The 19,476-nt window shown below is 45.6% G+C and overlaps 1 protein-coding gene across 2 annotated transcripts in view; it reads right to left on the bottom strand.

Annotated features, from left to right (window-relative positions):
* Positions 1-16,030, bottom strand: part of KCNK12 (potassium two pore domain channel subfamily K member 12) — a 40,131-nt gene extending 24,101 nt beyond the window's left edge. The window contains exons 1-2 of one of the 2 annotated variants that reach the window (XM_083432865.1): positions 15,727-16,030; positions 13,889-15,101 (exon numbers count right to left, since the gene is read on the bottom strand). In XM_083432865.1, the coding sequence (XP_083288991.1) occupies positions 13,889-14,231 (343 nt within the window). In that variant the 5' untranslated portion in view covers positions 14,232-15,101; positions 15,727-16,030. Of the gene's footprint in view, positions 1-13,888 lie in introns of both variants that reach the window. The other variant, XM_083432866.1, reaches the window with a different exon arrangement.
* Between the last annotated feature and the right edge of the window lie 3,446 nt (positions 16,031-19,476).

Genomic DNA, 19,476 nt, shown 5'->3' with positions numbered 1-19,476 from the left:
CCCTGTCTGAAACACTAGAGAGCTGCTGCCAGCCAGTGCAGACAAAACTGAGCTAAATGGACTATTTTCTAATAGAGCCACTTAGGGCACATTTGTATGGGAAAGTGGCATAGAGATGAAAGCAGCCATCTTCATAGTACAGGATCAGGCTTCTGCATGGCTAACCTACCTGAATCTAATAATAATATTGTGCAGGCCCCGTTGCACTGTCTAGATGCGTCTTTTGAATGTGGATGGGTTGCAAAGTTGCATTTCCATTCTGGGCTCCCAGTTACTCGCTGCTGGCACCAAACCATGTCCATATTTACCGCACCAGCAGAATTTAAACCCCTCCTTTGTTTTGACACCCTCCCCGCCCCCCAAAAAAGTAGCCATGACTAATAGCATCCAGCAGACCGATCCTTTGATCACACAATGACAAGAATAGCAGCCGGCATGCCAAGAACCTCGTATGGATGAGCAGCAAACAGAATTGAATTTTGGTTTGGCTATTGCTCTTTTTGGTCTGTATCTGATTTCCGTCAGAGCCCATGAAGAAAATCCTTGTGAACATATACCGTGATGTGAGGGCAAATGAATGGGTTTTTCTCATCCTGCTACTGTTGGAAATAATTGTCAAGAATGCTCAACAGCATCTGCTTGTCCAGGACCCCTGTCACTCTGCAGAGGTGGATTTAGGAGTGTGTGACCGGTCCCCCCCCCCACATGCAGAGGGGGCACCTTCCCGCCTCTTTCCCAAAGCCTAGTAAGCACTTGCTTTGGAAAGGAGTCACAAGAGTCTGACGGGGTCTGAGGGTCCTCCTGTCTCTTTCCCAATGACTACCGTAGTTAGTGCAGGCATAGGCAACCTCGGCTCTCCAGATGTTTTGGGATACAACTCTCATCATCCCTGACCACTGGTCCCGATAGCTAGGGATCATGGGAGTTGTAGTCCCAAAACATCTGGACGGCGAGTTTGCCTATGCCTGAGTTAGAGCTCGTCCAGCTTTGGGAAGGAAACAGGAGGGCTCTAGGACCCTGGTCCTCTTTCCCAAAGCCCAGCACCTCGCTTACCGGGGTTTAGGAAGAAGGTGCGAGCAATGGGTGGGTAAAGGTAAAGATAAAGGGACCCCTGACCATTAGGTCCAGTTGTGGGGTTGTGGCGCTCATCTCACTTTATTGGCTGAGGGAGCCAGCGTACAGCTTCCAGGTCATGTGGCCAGCATGACCAAGCCACTTCTGGTGAACCAGAGCAGGTCACGGAAACACCATTTTCCTTCCCGCCGAAGTGGTACCTATTTATCTACTTGCACTTTTGCGTGCTTTCCCAATGGGTGGGTAGGGACGTCTAATTTTGGAATTGCACAGGATGCCATATTACCAAGGTCCACTCCTGCACTCTGTTCTTCCGGCAAGGAAGTGGCATAACAGTGGAGCCTCCCCTCACTTAATCATTATGAAGGACTTCCAATAATGATTTTGTAGCACCACACAATGCATATTCAGGACTATTTCCTTTCGGAGGTAACTACATGACGAGCTGCAATTCAGAAACCCAAGGAGCAGCCTTGAATCACATTTGCAGCATTGCAAATAAAAACTGATGTTGACGGCAAATAAATCAATTTACTTAGGCGGCAGTGTTACACACACTCACTAGTGAGTAAACCCCATGGAACTCAGCAGGGCTTATTTCTGAGGAGACAAGCATAAGATTGTGCTGTTCGTTTGCAAGTCGGGACACAGTTCCATGAGACTTACTGCCTGGTAAATGGGAATATGGGGATAGGATTGCAGCCTTCGTTCCATGTTTGAACTGTGATTATAGTCTGTACCTGAACTGTCCCTTCCAGGTTCTGGTGAGATGGGGGGGGGGAGCAGAGTGGGTGGCGGCAGATAGGAATGTAGGGATCTGCCAATTTCATTTGTCTTAGTTTCTCATTTTTCCAATCTTAAATTCAGACTATTATTACACATAATGGGAACACCTTCTGAGGAGTGAATTTGCATCTTGGTACACAGGGTTGCAGGTATGCTGGGTTTTCCAATTTAAAAAGAGAGAGGAATGGAGGAATCCTATATTAGGGATGGAAGGATCTGTCAATTTCAGTTTTCTCACTTTTTCCAGCCTTCAGTTCAGCTCTCTGAATTTTGCAGCAAACTGATTTACAAGAAAAAAAGCCTTGTGGAAATTTTTCTGCATTTTTGTGCAATCTTAAAAAAACACATATTTGTCCACACCTTTTTTGCAATCCTTTTCTCCTAATATAATGCATATTTGTGTGTTAATGTGACTTCTTTCTGAGTAGGAATGCACATGATTGTGCTTGTAATTGAAGCAACTGAAGGCTGGCAAACACTCCAAGAGTCTTCTGCCTGGCAAATACACAAACAGTTTCACACACTTACATGACGGTGTCTGAAGCCAGTGAGGATAACTCCCTTTCTGCCTCACTCTGCACTGTACAAATATATGAAAAACAAGAAGGTGATAGCACTGACCAACACTGGGGAGAGCAGCTGCTATTGCTGTCAGAACCACAAAGCACCTGTGAGAGGGGCGAAAACGAGGGGCCTTTAATGAAACATTCACTCTCCCAAGTTCTTTCTCTTTAAAACTGAAAATGTTTGATGTAGAACATTCAGCTCAGCCTCCCGAAAATACCAAACTATTAAGGTTTGTGGTCTTAGCTGAAGGCTAAAACAGTCACGGACCTATAACTATTAGCACTGCACAGAGATACTGAAATGCTACAACTAGATATTAGTGATGTATGGAAGTGAGAGCTGAACCATAAAGAAGGCTGATCGCTGAAGAATTGATGCATTTGAATTATGGTGCTGGAGGAGACTCTTGAGAGTCCCATGGACTGCAAGAAGATCAGACCTATCCATTCTGAAGGAAATCAGCCCTGAGTGCTCACTGGAAGGACAGATTGTGAAGTTGAGGCTCCAATACTGTGGCCACCTCATGAGAAGAGAAGACTCCCTGATGTTGGGAAAGATGGAGGGCACAAAGAGAAGGGGACGACAGAGGATGAGATGGTTGGACAGTGTTCTCGAAGCTACGAACATGAATTTGACCGAACTGCGGGAGGCAGTGGAAGACAGGAGTGCCTGGCGTACTCTGGTCCATGGGGTCACGAAGAGGTGGACACGACTAAACGACTAAACAACAACAACTAGATATAAAAATCAGCAGTACAGTCCAAATATTGCCTTAATCCCCCCCCCCATTCTGTTATGCTTTGTCTTATCTACACTAAGCAAGGCAGCTCATTGAGTAACTGCCCTCTTTTTCACCCTTAGCTAAAGTTTTTGATTAAGTCGACTCGTAAGAGATTTTAGGTGAGTGCAAGCAAAACCTTCCTACGATCATCCTATAGAGCAGGTGTGGGGAACATTTGGCCCTTCAGATGTTCCCGAAGTACAGCACCAAGAGAAAGTAGGAAGAGCCATTGACCTGAGATAGCTCAGTTGGTAGAGCATGAGACTCTTAATCTCAGGGTCATGGGTTCAAGCCCCATGTTGGGCAAAAGATTCCTGCAACACAGGCGGTTGGACTAGACGGCCCGTGTGGTCCCTTCCAACTCTACAATTCTATGAATCTATTATTTGAAGAGAGAGCGCCTGCTGCATCAAGCCTGTGGCTCATGTATTCCAGGATCCTGTTCTCACTGTGGCCAACCAGAGGCCTGTGGGAAACCCTCATACAGAAGCTGAACACAAGAGCACTCTCCTCTCCTGGCCAACGGTTAGCTAGGATGGGAGTTGTAGTTCAGCAACATTTAAGCACCATATAGAGCATGGGTAGGGAACCTGTGACCCTGGAGCATGGATCAAGGAGAAATCCAGCCCTTGAACCAATAAAAACAATTAGCTACCCAGTGTTCAAAGTAAATACAGTGGTGCCTCGCAAGACGAAATTAATCCGTTCCGCGAGTCTCTTCGTCTAGCGGTTTTTTCATCTTGCGAAGCAAGCCCATTAGCGGATTAGCGCTATTAGCGCTATTAGCAGTTTAAGGGCTATTAACGGCTATTAAAGGCTTAAGGGATTAGCGGATTAGCTGCTAAAAGGCTATTAGCAGCTTAGCGCTTTAGAAAAAGGGGTTAGGGAGCAAAAAAACCCCTCAAGAATCGCAAGACATTTTCGTCTTGCGAAGCAAGCCCATAGAGAAATTCGTCCTGCGAAGCACCTCTGAAAACGGAAAACCCTTTCGTCTTGAGGGTTTTCCGTCTTGTGAGGCATTCGTCTTGCGGGGCACCACTGTACAGTGCTAGTTTGTCCTTGCAAGTGCACTGTCAAGCACTAAGCTCCCTTGCATGTCTCTTTTTCATTACTTCGAGGTGGGAGAGTGGGGCGATATTTGGTGCAAAACTGGCCACGACTGCTGCTGCAGTGCTGGCAAGAGAACTGGGTTCATGCCCTAGCACTGGCATGTTGAGCCCTGTCATTGTGATCCTTTACTTTAGCCGTGACAAGGCTGCCAGGGTGTAATCTGCACTATAAATGTGTCTAGCTTGAAGAGCAAATAAATTATTCAGTGTTTAAAAATATGGCAATATTAATCAACACAGTTATATTCATCATTTTCTTTTGCTCCCTGGTGATTAACTGCGTGATTGATTAAAAACACTTCCAGAAGCCCTCATGTGCAGCAGAAAGCTATCATTTATTATTATTTTGTTTTTCATTGAATTTGTCAAAACACGATCTTGAGACTCTGCGTCATGAGCTGAATTGGATAACAATGCTGCGAGCTGAAGACAATCTGGTGGGATTCCATAAAGAGCGTTCCAATTACTTTATTGCAACTCTTCTCTTTGGACATGCTGAACTCCGTTGCCGGAAGAGACCACTTAATGGGCCTTGACAGCAGGTGGCTACTCTGTACAGAAGGATTAAAAGTGAGTTCCCAATTCCCTCTCTATTAATTTGCTCCAGCAAGCCTTTGGGTAGTGACCAAAGAACAGGAGCCATGTCAAAAGGAATGAAATCAAATACAGCGGTACCTCGGGTTAAGTACTTAATTTGTTCCGGAGGTCCGTTCTTAACCTGAAACTGTTCTTAACCTGAGGTACCACATTAGCTAACGGGGCCTCCTCCTGCCGCTGTGTGATTTCTGTTCTCATTCTGAAGCAAAGTTTTTAACTTGAAGCACTATTTCTGGGTTAGCAGAGTCTGTAACCTGAAGCGTCTGTAACCTGAAGCGTCTGTAACCCGAGGTACCACAGTACTTGTTAAGATAGCAGGCAAATGGTGAAAAAGTATAAATATTCATTAAAAACAATGAAGGTGTGATACAAAATAAACGATGCATTGCATTAAAACAAAATTAAAGAAGCAATTATAATATGGAGATGGCAAACGAAATGTAACTAATAACAACAACTCTCCATGCAGCATCTCTTTTAATACTACCCCTGCAGTCCAGCTATCCTAGAATCAAAAGTGGTGGAAATGTTCCACTGTATTATGACGGAATAAATGCCACAAAGCAGAACAATACAGGGAAAGTTGCTAAGATCTTAAGAGAGTAAATGAGAGATTATGAAGGGGAAGGGAATAGCACCAAGGTGCAAGAACAAAACAACAGCCACAGGAACTAAACTAAACTACTCATCCTATCTACCGAATTTACTGCAGTGAGATTTACTCTTTTCAGCTGGGAAAATCCCTGAACAAAAGTAATGACCTGCACAGATTAAGAAAGCCAAAACTAAAATTTAGTGAAGTTAACCTCAATCAGCCCTTGGCTTTGCAGGAATATAAGCTTCCTCTTGGTAAAACCAGAAAAAAAATATATCTCTAAAGTGGCTTAAGGAAGAATCTCTAAGCAAATTACAAAACCTCGTCCCTAGCTCCCAAGAAAACCAGGCCAGTATGCTTTTAAGATCCAAGAATGATGCTAGGAGTGGTAGATGGAACTGCGGACGAAAACCAGCAGAATCTCAAAGCTGAAAATGAGACCAAGAAAAATCAAGGGAGCCAACGTCCTTGGAGTCTTTCCCTAATATTAAACTCCTCTCATTTCAAATCTCCTGCTGCAACCTAACTGGTTCTCTCTAGTTTCATCCCCTGAATACTTAGGTAAAGGTAAAGGGACTCCTGACCATTAGGTCCAGTCACAGAAGACTCTGGGGTTGCGGCACTCATCTCGCTTTATTGGCCAAGGGAGCCGGTGTACAACTTCCGGGTCATGTGGCCACCAGGACTAAGCCACTTCTGGCGAACCAGAGTAGCGCACGGAAACGCCGTTTACCTTCCCACTGGAGCGGTACCTATTTATCTACTTGCACTTTGATGTGCTTTCGAACTGCTAGGTGGGCAGGAGCTGGGACCGAGCAACGGGAGCTCACCCCGTCGTGGGGATTCGAAGTGCTGACCTTCTGATCGGCAAGTCCTAGGCTCTGTGGTTTAACCCACAGCGCCACCCACATCCCCCTGAATACTTAGTCCTTCGTTAATATATGGCTTACACCAGGAATGGAGAACCTCCAGCTCATTTCCCCCCCAAGCCATACCCACCTACCATACTACCAAATGGGGTGGAGCCACAACACTAGCTTCCTGGCAGGTGGATCACTGTTGATTACCCGGGGGGGGGGGGAGGAAGGTTGGTGCAGTGCAAATGCACTGGCAGGACTGCCAAATTGGCCCCTGTATCAGGACGTTTCCCCCTGTTTTCTTGTAATGTCCTAAATTCAGATACGTGAACTGATACCATGAAAAAGCTGAGTGATACTACAGTTTTTAATTCCTGCTTGTTAAAATCTCTGCTGGCTCATCACGGGAGCCTTCTCCCTGCTGATATGTATGTAAACAGGATGATGTAGAAATTTCTAGAGGAGGAATATTTTAAAAATATTCATAGGTTCCTTTGGCACAGAAGGAAAATTGAGTTTTGTCCTCTTTGTATTTGCCGCTGCTGTTTTAATTTAATGTCACCTTATTTGTAATAGTTTTTATACTTTGGTGGGAGATGCCACAGGGGCCCCAGATTGTGTGGTAGAGAAATGTGGGCTATAACATTTTAATGAATACATAAATACATAGAAGTTGCCACTAGGGGTGGACAGCTCAGTCTGTAACCACTTCATGTCAATTTCGCATTATCACTTTAAAAACCATACCAATAATTAAATAAGTATTTTATCTCTACTTACAAATTTTGGTACTTTTTATGAGACAAGACTTGTACTATAAAATTAGGAGAGGTGCAAAAATACAAAGGATAATTACATTCCAATCTGCAATTAGTCTGTGAAATTTGTTCTGGATAAATTCATTTTGGATTGAAACTGACTTCTTCGACATCCCTATTGTCTCCTGGTGCTGTGTTCATGAAGTGATGAACATGTCTGAACCATCTTCCGGTAACTTTCCTGTAAAAAAGTGGGGATCTGAACAAGGTGCAGACATTTGTTCTCAGTCTGGACTCCATTTGTGCTTTTAAAGCAGCATTTTACCACTTTAAACAGTCATGGCTTCTCCCAAGGAATCATGGGAACTATAGTTTTCTATGGGTGCTGTGTGTTATTAGGAGAACCATGTTCCCTTTGCAGAACTACAGTTCCCAGAATTCCCCGGGAAGAGGGGTTTATTGCTAAACCACTCTGGGAATTGTAGCTCTGTGAGGGGAATAGGTGTTTAAGCACCCTTCACAAACTACACTTCCCAGAATTATTTGGGGGGTGGAAGCAATGACTGTTTAAACTGGAATAAAACTGCTTTATATACATAATTTGGCTAGGGGCACAGTTTGTATGCCTTACTCAAAAGGCAATCAGAATAATAACAACAACATGTAATTCTTTTATAAAGTAAATCACCCAGCAGTGCTAGACTGAAGGCACCAAAAGATATGATTGAAACATACAGTCAGAGGGAAAAGATGCTTTTTTTGTTCTTAATGGGCATGTTTTCTTTGCACCCTCACAATTTTAAAAAGGAAAATTAGAGACACAAAATGAATTTCAACCGCCTCTTCAGCTTTCAACGCCATTTGTGGCTTTCCCAAAGGAATACATTACCCGGAAAATGCCCCAATAAAGCTAAAAAGCATTTTCGAAACTACCAAATGAGGTGTTCACTCAACGCGGCATTGATTGTGCGTTAACTGAAATTTGCTGTTTGTAACAGCAGTTCAAACAGAGCAGTAATTTCAGCCAAGGGGGGGGGGGAGTCTATTGCAGAACTGCGCCACTTACGGAAAAAGACAGAACTTTCAAGGGAGATAGATCACTGGCGTAGCGTTTCATTCCATTTTTATGCTGGTTTGCCTTCCCTGTTGCTCCAACCAATCAGACATTAAGAGTGCAAAAACTGCCTTACTGGGTGAGGATGAGATTCCATCTCCTTCACAGCAATGGCTAGACACAAGCAGGACACAATGCCAGCGGCTCCTTCCACTGTTCTCAGCACCTTGTTTTCAACAGTTCTGGCACTGGTGACTTCAAAGTTACATTGCTGCAATGCACTCTGTGTGGGGCTTCCTTTGCACCAGATCCAGAAACAGCAACTCGTGCAAAATGCTGCAGAGCCGAGATCTGCATGGGTTTCTGATTTGCTACTGAGCCAAGTTCAAGGTGTCACTATGGGCATATAAAACATGTTGGGGGCCAGTTTGCTTGTGGGATTGACTCACCCCATATACACCCACTCAACCCCTTCAGCCTGTGGAAGTGGCACAAGCACCACAAAATAATTGTTCTGCACTTCCAAAATTGTTCTTTCAGTGTGGCAGCACCTACCGTATTTTTTGCTCTGTAAGACTCACTTTTCCCCTCCTAAAAAGTAAGGGGAAATGTTTGTGCGTCTTATGGAGCGTATGCAGGCTGTGCAGCTATCCCAGAAGCCAGGACAGCAAGAGGGATCGCTGCCCTCTTGCTGTTCTGGCTTCTGGGATTCAGAATATATTTTCCTTGTTTTCCTCCTCCAAAAACTAGGTGCGTCTTGTGGTCTGGTGCATCTTATAGAGTGAAAAATACGGTACATTTTGGAACTCTCCATCTGTTGACATCAGGTGGGTGCCTGTGCTGTATTCTTCCTGGTGCCTCCCTGCAACATTTTAATTTAGGCATTGCAGTGGGCTGGACTGGATGACCCCCAGGGTCCCTGCAATCTATGGTTCTATTCAGGCATGTGGGTGTGTTTTAACCTCTTTCGTGGTTAATTTTAATTATTTTTAATTGTTTTTCACTGTTTTCTTTACTGATCATTTTAATATTTCTTGCAAACCGCTTGGTTCAAAACAGTAGGTCGAGTGGGCACAATTACTGAAAGTAAGTATTTATTATGATTGGGGCTGTCATCTGCTTAAATAGTTTTTAATTGGTGGATTACCCACCTTTTGACTGGCTAAGTGCATAAATAGTCAAATTGCTTCCAGATGCATATGAGAAAGAGCCCCAGTGTTGGACGCTGCCTTTCTGAGATACTGCAAGAAGTGTGAGATTACTCGCAATCAAAGTACTAGTCACTGTGAGCGGCAAAAAAGCCACCTTTACTTCTCCTCTTTTTATTCCCTGTTTCAATAACACAACGGGAGTCTTGCTGTCAAAGGAGTTCCAGGGACATGTAGTCTGCTTTCACCTCACATCCATATCCGTCCTTATTCATTAAATTCGCCCTGAGCCCTTAAAATGAAATTAAACCAATAAATTCCAACATCCTTACTTATAAGTGCAGTGTTACAGAATGTGCTTTGAACCCCGCACTTTATCCAGGTTCCCCTGAGCAATGCAAGCCGTTGCTCTTCAAATGCTGAGGACCCATGAACTGCCCTTGCCACTGACATAGAATCATAGAATCATAGAGTTGGAAGAGACCACAAGGGCCATCGAGTCCAACCCCCTGCCAAGCAGGAAACACCATCAGAGCACTCCTGACATGAGATGGCTTGCAGCAGTGGCACCAAACAGGGTGAGCCACGGGAAAAGTACAAAAATTGGGCTGGGGAAGAGAGAACATGGGAGAGCATAAGGGTGTGTCTACACCACATATCAATGCTGATTTTGTTCTAGTTTAACTTGCATGGATTCTACCCTCTGGGATCCTGGGTCTTGTACTTCAGTGCAGGGTGCTAGCCACCCCCTGCCATAGATTTCTGCCTGCCTACTCAGAACTGCAGTTCCCATTCTTCCCCGGAAAAGAAATGAAACAAAAAAGAAACAGAATCAATAGTTCTTTGAAAAAAATCACAAAAGTATTTTCTGTCCCATAAAAAAATACCTGGCCAGAATAAAGAGGCCTTGAGTGTTTTAAATTGTTTTGTTTGGTTTTGTTTAGTTTAATGTGCTTAGTGTTATGTAGTGTCTTTATATTGTATTGTATTGGTTTTTATTTTTCTGTTTTTGTTTGGTTTTGCAATGTTTAAATTGTTCAAAAAGCAATAAATATTATTTTTTTTAAAAAACAGAATAAAGAGGCCTTTAGCAGCTGGTGAAAAACAGTGAGGGAGAGGGTCTGGCTGCACGTGAGGGGGCGAGGTGCTCCATAATTTGGGTGCAGCCACTGAGAAGGCCCTGTCTCTTGTCCCAGCCTGCCCACCTTCCATCCTAGACACAGCGAAGGGCCTCTTTTTCCATTCTTAAGGGAAAGATAGCATGGTGTGTGTAGGAAGCAATCCATAAAGTATTGTGGACTGAAGCCGTCTAGGGCTTTAAAGGTAACCACCCAAACTTTGAATTGTGTCCAGAGTTGAATTGGTGACTAGTGTAGCCATCTGCAGGACCAACGTACTGTGATCCCATGAGCGAGCATCCACCAGCAGCTTTGCAGCTGCTGTTAGTTATACACCTACTACGAAGCTAGACTGAAATCAGCAGAGGAAAGGAAGGGCAGCCTTTCTTGAGCATACTGTTGAGACAGATGGTCTCTCTCAGCAGGCCTAACCTAGTGCTTTGTAGCCCTTCCTTGAGCAACAGGACATCTCAGGAAGACAACCTTTTATGGCTCCTGTTTGCTTATGAGGGGAATATACTGGTCAGACAGAGAGAGAGAATCAGATGTCAATGGAGATACTGCTAGTTTTTAAAGCAGTATCAGTGTATCTCAGAAGCAAATATGTTCTTGTAGCTCCTGAACCAGCAGCAAAACGCACACACTTGCACACACAAACACTCACACGTCTGCTTCCTGGGTTGCAACTGAACCATTGCAACTTGTTCTCTCCAGGTGGGATGTTGCTGGCAGACAGTAGCCACCAGCCCTCAAAATGCCATTCATCAAACACCTCCACCCTCGACTGACCTGCAGGGCCCATTAATGGAATGATTTTTAGTCATTCCCTATCCAGGGGGATAGCCTGGCGTGCTCTGGTCCATGGGGTCACGAAGAGTCGGACACGACTAAATGACTAAACAACAACAACATCCAGGGGGAACCATTTTTGTTGTAGTAGTAGAAACATAGGAACCTGCCTGAACTCAAGTTAGACTACGGGTCCATCTAGCCCGGTGTCAACACTGACTCTGCAAGGTTTTCCGATGGGAGTCCTTTGCAGATTTACCTGGAGATGTCGGGGCTTTCTGCGTGCAAGGCAGAAGCTTTCTGGAGCTATGGCCACATTCCCTTGGAGGGTTGAATACACAGAGAATGCATGCCCAAAGTGGGTGGAATTAGGGCTGGGGTGAGCATGGCTGGCGTTGAAATTGGGTGCGCACTTTCTCTCCCTGCAATCCCACCCTCCGCCATTTTCTCCCCTTGCCACCTGTCTGCCCCTCTTCTGCACAGAAGCATAGGCACAGTTAAATGTATCTTCAGGTGGCATGCCATAAAAGCATGCCTGTGTCACACCAGCAAAGCCCAGGGCGAACGCTGAGCAAATGTGATGTGCACAGACCCTAAATCTGATTTCGTCTCTGCAACCCAATTGATCTACGGATCAATTTTCCATGCGCTTTCTTGCACAAAATTCTGGAACTCTTAAACACGTCTACACACCAGAGAGAGCAAATGGCTGTGCTCAGGCTAAAAATCACAAGCAAACAAAGATTCTAGCAAAAATAGTCCGAATCCGATTTTTATCAGATGTTATTTACTCACTTCTTGCTTTGAAGTATGCATTTTTAATTCCATTTCACGCCGAGGCAAGCATAAGATAAATTATGATGATCAGTGGAAGGGAAGGGAGGGAGGGGGAAATCTCATGGCTGTGGAGAAATCCAGAATTTCTCTTTGCCTAGAGTTCTGCGGATATAGAGTTTCAGGACAATTCAATCTGGTTTCAACTTAGGCATGGGGAAAACAAAGAAATACTTTAGCAGCAGAGATAGAGTAGACCTGTGCATATCTACTCAGAAGTAAGCCCCACTGCAGTAAGGCTTACTCACAAATTGATTGAATTACACTGCAACTCCAGACCTATGGAATCCCATGGGCCTAGGTCTGCAGCCTGGGTGGATATGAGGATGAGGCAGGGAGCAGGAATTTGACCATTTGTCCCCAGTCTGCCCCTTGCACTCACTCCACATCCAGTATATAGACAACTACTTACACAGTAGGGAGACGGCAGGTGTTGGTGTTGGTGTGTGTGTGTGTGTGTGTGTGTGTTTAACAGAGGCATCCTGACTTTCCAAACACTTTCCAAACTCCAGTTGCTATAGCAACTTAGGAAAGCTTTCTAGAAAGAGAAACACACATCACTTCTGAACTTCACCTCATCTACTTCATTAAAGTGTGTCGCAGCTGTTTGTGTTTGTTTGGATTTCTGAAAGGGGCACACACGTGTGCATTGCTCAACCCACACTCTTCCATTTTTGGGCGGGGGGAAATGAAGTCAACCACAAAACAACACCATATGTATGATCACTGGCAATCTTTGCAAATGTCGTCCCCTCCTAGTCCTTAACTCCCTCCCAGGCCCCCCTCCTCCCCGCAGATCAGTTTCAGAAGTGACACTACAAAGTGCAGTTGAACCTCTTGTACAATATTTGCACTTCCTGGCAATGCAGGTAGGACTACAGGAGAGGGGAAAAAAACTCCAACCCAAAATGTGCACTCTAGTTAATTGGCATTTTCTATTCACATTAAAGACCGGCTGATTTACATTCAAACAGATCCAAAGCTCACACCTGAAAACGTATCAAAAGGATGGTTATATAATCATATGAAAATGGTGATCTGAATGCAAACTTATGTTGCACAGAATGCAGTTTAGATTTAAATTGGGTCTCCCATCTTTATAGTGGCAAGCACACTAAAGCTTCATGTGATCTTACATAGTGTGAAAACACCATTAGCGTAGATGCTAATAAGACAGATTCTTCAAATTTCACATTAGACTTCAACCTAAATGAGAAGCGGGGGAACGTTGATGAAATAGGAAGGGTGGAGAGAATGAATGAGAGTTGGGGTGGGTGGGTGGGATACAGAGACAAAAAGGGACAGATCCGGGGGGGAGGAAAGAGAAAGGAATTGGGATACCAGAATGGGGGGCGGGCAAAATAAGTAGCAGGCGAGTGGAGAAAGGAAGATGAGAATGCAAACATATATAGAGAGAAAGGTGTACAACATTTGGAATTGTTGTTTTGGGCTTATGGGTAGGGCTATCAATGTTTGTTGTAGTTCAAATAATATTATGTTTATATATGCTGTAAGCCACCCTGAGACCTTCTGGAGAAAGGCAGGTAAGAAAGAGAATAAGTAAATAATTTGAAAATAACTTATTCAACACTGTACAAAATGGCATCAGCTTGCAAACTACTCAGACCACTAGGCTTCTCTGTTTTGGAACAATGTCACTTCACACATACACACATTTCTAAACAGGAAGCATTTTAGTTTTTGTGTTTAGATGGATGAATCTAGGAATGATGTGGTGAACATTATTGCCCTTTTACTTCTTAAGAATGTGGTGTAGACTCTAGACATTTGACAGAGAGAGAGAGAAAGAGAGAGACTTACCTATAGTTGACACCACTGTGCCCACAAAATAGAATGCTCCTGTGAAATCCCATCTTGGTCGGAGGGCATCTGCCCTGATGCCGGCAGCCATGGCTGCCTCATAACTTCTTAAAAAGGCCCGTAGCTCAGGGAGGCTAATGTTGAAGATCTGGCTGAAGTTCTGAAGGGTCCAGTTCCAACGCTGCAAGGCTTCTGCTTCAGATGGGCTCTCGATGGCTGAGAAGATGGTGGCTCCAGCTGTCAGGTATGCTATGATGAGCACCGCTAAGAGGACAAACCTACCATTGTCCTCGTTGAAATGCGACACGCAGCAGCAGCCCTGAGATCTCCTGATAGACATCATCCAAATTTCAGCACCATAGAGGTGATGGACAGCGACCAACACCTCATTGGAGACAGCGGCATGGAGCTACCACCCAGTTAAAGAGTCCAAGAGGAAAACTTGGGTCCTTCTTTGGAAGGTTTTATTTTCTGAGTCATGAATCTTGACTTGTCATGTTCAATGTCAACGTAGAATTCCACCTATCTGTATCCCACACGGCTCCCCCACATCACCCTAGGTACACAGATTTTTTAAGAGCCATGCTGGGGGTTCTGTCATTCTTGCAGTTCAGCGTTGAGCTCTTGACTTCACTGGCCATTGAGGTGTAAGAAATGGCTTTACTTTCCCAACCCAGATAGCTCCACTTGGCCACATTCTTTGTATTCCCGCTGTTATCTGAACCAAAGGCTAGCAATGAGCAAATGCATTCAATCCATTTCAGTAATAGTGAGGTATGGTAGGCAAGGCTGACAGAATCTGGTGTCGTCTTCTTCCTGAAGGATTCCCAATGGAGTAAGTGATCTCTTTGCAAACGGCCATCCTCCCTCACCCCACTCCTTGCTAACCCCTGCTCCCTTTTAGTTGAGGGGGCCTGAAGATGAAACTCATTCAATAACACATGACCAGTTCTTCTCTGTTGGGTCTCCTAGATTCTTTGTGGAAGTTGCCTTCTTGTGTGCCAGATGTATCTGGAAAGCTACTTGAAGCAAGGGCAGGAAAACAGAGGCCAGCTGCCTTCAACACAATCTTGGAAGCTGCAAGAGTGTACATTCAGACAGCATTTATTGAGATACCACCAATCTGTATTTAAGTCACTTTGATCCATCCAACCGGCCTCTCCCTTTCTCACTTGCTTCAACTTTGAGGGCATCTCCCAAGGGTTGGAAAGACCTATATCAATGAGATATCAGCAGAGCTTTATTTAGGTCTCAGCTCACTAACCCTAATCCCTCTTTATAGATCTTTATGCTCAAAATGGATTTTTGTTTAGCAAAATGCTTAGCATATGCAACAGAGCATTCGCCTGTGGGGTGGTGTGACTTTTGTTTTTGTTAGCATGCTGGTATCACTCCAAGAACCTGACTTGCTCCTTACACACCAAGCAACTATTGGACATGCACTTCAAAACGAAGACATTTAAAGAAGAAAACAGACTAAAACTAAACGGGCTAAAAAAGGACTAGGAGGTCATCCAGCTGGACCCCTTCCTTAACGCATGACCCACCTGCCCTCCATACAACCCTTCCAGATTAACCCACACTTAATTCGCAACACAGTGTGCCAAAAGCAAATGGTACTTTACCAAGCTTACTTCCCCCCCACCCCCTTTACCTTTCTGTTTATTCAGACAGAACTACCCCTGGGTACTTCTCTTTCCGCTTCCACTTCAGAAGCTTTAGTTTGGCCATTCATCTTCTCTCTCTCTCTCTCTCCCCCCCCCCCCCAGTTCCCGGAGCCCGCAATCGCAGCCTCCAGCCCAGCGCTTCCTTTAACCCAGACGTGAGCAAACACGCACCATCTTCTTTTTCAAAGTACTTCTGATTCCCCGGAACGTGCAGGTTCTTTTTTTTAAGCCCCCCAAACGTTCCTGAAATGGCTTCTGGTAAACCTGGTGGTGCAGATGGGTCGCCTTCACCTCTACTCCTTGATCCGAATTGCCAGCGCTGGCGGTGGAGAGAATAGCTGGGAAAGGCAGTGCGGCTGTTCAGCACCACGGATAGCGCACTGCAGCTCCGCGTGCGCCCGCGACTCCAGTCTCGCTCCCTCTCTCAGTCCCCGCCTGTAGTTGAGCTCAGAGGGCTGGCAGAGCGGGGGGCGGGGGGGGGGGAGGCTGTTCCAGCTCCAGCTTGCGAGTCGATCCACGATCGTTGCCTCCCTTCCTCGTTCCTCTCGCGACGGATCTGGGTCTTGCAAAGCGCGCCGGCTCGCCCAATGCGAAGCAAACGGGGCTGGCCAGAAGCTGGCGGTTGTGCCCGCCTTCGCCACCAGCCGGGAGAGCTCTTTCTTTTTATTATTTCTATCTTTCCTTGTTGGACCTGCTGTTTGTGCTAGAGGGGCGTTTCCGATGCTGATGCACGAGGTTGTCATTTATTTATTTTTCGGGAGGGTGGCTGGGCGCGCTCAGGGGGAGGCTGGTCTAGGGCAGGAATTATTTCCAGAAGCAACAGCAAAAGGATCTGCCACAGAAAACAACAACAACAACCCCAAAACAGAACAGAACAAAAACCGCTTGGTTCTGGAAGAGGGTTGGTGTCATCACGTCCTGCAGATCGGGCAGAGGAGTATCACTTTTCTCTGCGTCGAAAGTCCAGGACAGTTTTTTAAATCTTTCTCGATGACTTGGCGTCTGTGCCTTATGTCCGGTCACTATACCAAAATGTCATATAGGTTTGCATATAAACATACATCAATATGATGGAACAGGTGTGCATAAATTGATGAATAGCGGTTCAATTAAGCCTACATCTATCTATCCATATCTGTATCTATCTATCCATCTATCATCTAGCGCAGCTTTGCAGAGAAATACAAAAACGGATTTAGTCACCCCTTATTCACCCAACCAATACCAGCCCGTCTATCTCCAAATAGCACTGGTTACAGACAGACTCATTGGGGCAGGAGAGGGGGAAGGAAAGGATATAAATTCTATTATTATTATTATTATTATTATTTCACAGACTTCAAGAAGGCAGCACCGCTGTCTTCTCTGTGCAAGAGGTTTTGCATTTCTGAAACAAACAAATCAATTGCAGACCTCTTCAACCAGTGACAATAATGGGAGAAAATAAATACAGGTGTACACCAAAGGCATTCAGCCAATGCCTCTCTATTATACACCCCTCAGCTCTTCAAACTTCTTGTGTCCCTCCAGCCTATGTGTCAAGGGGGGGGGGGGAAGGACTGAGACATCCTTCTTGGTTTCAAGGAACTGTTGCTCTGCCATGTCTCGGTAGATGCAGGTTGGTGAAAAGATCTAGTTGTATCTATTCTATATATATAAAGGTAAAGGGACCCCTGACCATTAGGTCCAGTTGTGACCGACTCTGGGGTTCCGGCGCTCATCTCGCTTTATTGGCCGAGGGAGCCGGCGTACACCTTCTGGGGCATGTAGCCAGCATGACTAAGCCGCTTCTGGCAAACCAGAGCAGCTCACGGAAATGCCATTTACCTTCCCGCCGGAGTGGTACCTATTTATCTACTTGCACTTTGAGGTGCTTTCGAACTGCTAAGTTGGCAGGAGCAGGGACCGAGCAACAGGAGCTCACCCCGTCGCGGGGATTCGAACTGCCGACCTTCTGATTGGCAAGCCCAAGAGGCTCAGTGGTTTAACCCATAGCGCCACCCGCGTCCCTATTCTATATATATAAGCAGGCACAATTTTATGAATATTCCAGTGGGAACTAGTTTTATTCAGCGGTCTGATCTGCACCCCCTGCAAAATGCCTATGTATTCTTGCTGCTGCAACAATGCAGACTCTTGAGTCTTTGGGGCATTCTTGTGTGAGAGCCAGTCGTAAAAGTGGACTCATTTGGCACAGAGCAGTGTCATAAGATTTAGTGGTGACATTTATCTATTTGTTCGTTTCATTTATACCCCACCTTTCCTCTAAGGAGCTCCAGGTGGCATTCATTGTTCTTACTGCCCCCCCCCCCCATTTCACCCTTACAACAACCATTTGAGGCAGGTTAGGCTGGGAGATAGTGGCTGACCTAAGATCACCCAGTGCTCTGGTACTCTAACCCAGGGGTCAGCAAACCTTCTCAGCAGGAGGCTGGTCCACTGCCCCTCAGACCTTGTGGGGGGCCGGACTATATTTTGAAAAAAAGTGAACGAATTCCTATGCCCCACAAATAACCCAGAGATGCATTTTAAATAAAAGGCCACATTCTACTCATGTACAAACACACTGATTCCCAGACCAACTGCGGGCCAGATTTAGAAGGCGATTGGGCCAGATCTGGCCCCCGGGCCTTAGTTTGCCTACCCATGCTCTAACCACTACACCTGCTTGTGATTGAGTAGTGCCACTATATGCTAGATAACTTTAAAAGTAGCAGCATCTCTCTTTTTTAAAAAAACTGTGTTTTCAGGCTGGGACAATACAGTGAAGAGCCAGCTGTGTTCCCACTGGACAGAGCAAACATGCTTCCAGAAAGCAACTGGGAGAAAAGGTGTGTGTGTGTGTGTGTGTGTGAGAGAGAGAGAGAGAGAGAGAGAGAGAGAGTAGCTGCAAGGAAAAAGAAGGGAGGGTGAGGGTAAAGCACCTTCTCAACCACTTGCTGCTTTTCTACCTCAAACCGTACTTCCTACCATCTTACATCACTTTGGTAGAGACTGGGCATTCCAGGGAGGTAAACATAAATCCATGGAAGTGAGAGTCGGACCATAAAGAAGGCTGATCACTGAAGAATTGATGCTTTTGAATTATGGTGCTGGAGGAGACTCTTGAGAGTCCCATGGACTGCAAGAAGATCAGACCTCTCCATTCTGAAGGAAATCAGCCCTGAGTGCTCACTGGAAGGACAGATCCGGAAACTGAGGCTCCAATACTTTGGCCACCTCTTGAGAAGAGAAGACTCCCTGGAGAAGACCCTGATGTTGGGAAAGATGGAGGACACAAGGAGAAAGGACGACAGAGTACGAGATGGTTGGACAGTGTTCTCGAAGCTACAAACATGAGTCTGACCAAACTGCGGGAGGCAGTGGAAGACAGGAGTCCCTGGCGTGCTCTGGTCCATGGGGTCACGAAGAGTCGGACACGACTAAACGACTAAACAACAACAAACATAAATCCAGATCAGTGCTTACACGCCTTGAAAGGTATTTCTGTCTTTCAGCAATGTCATGGCAGAGATGCACTTTCTCCTGTCATCGTGCGGCAATGACGGGAGAAGCTGTAATTTGCAAAATCTCCTGCCCGCCTGCGCAGCTGTTAGGAGTGAAAGCTGTCATACCAGAGTCAAGGAATTGCTAGTCTCTTAACATGATTAGGAGGTTCCACAGCAGGGTTTCGAAATGACTTTAACGGTCCCTGGGCGCCGGTAGCTGCAGAGAATGGATCGGCAAGAAGGGATGACGCTATTGGGCCTTGATGAGAGTTGGCAAGGTTTCCATCACATTGTGGATGGAGGTGGACGCCAGGGAGACGATGGGCGGCGCAGGACAGCGCACCGCTGCCTCTGCCCCTCTCAGGGCAGCTGGTTTGCACATGCAACAGAAGGAAGTGGGAGCATAGCTGTGGAATAACCTCTTCTGGCTGCA

Source organism: Podarcis tiliguerta (assembly GCF_965153285.1).
Source record: "Podarcis tiliguerta genome assembly, chromosome: 3".
Lineage (NCBI taxonomy): Eukaryota > Metazoa > Chordata > Lepidosauria > Squamata > Lacertidae > Podarcis > Podarcis tiliguerta.
Note: the sequence above shows the minus strand (reverse complement) of the source record. Positions and strands in the feature narration are given on the sequence as shown.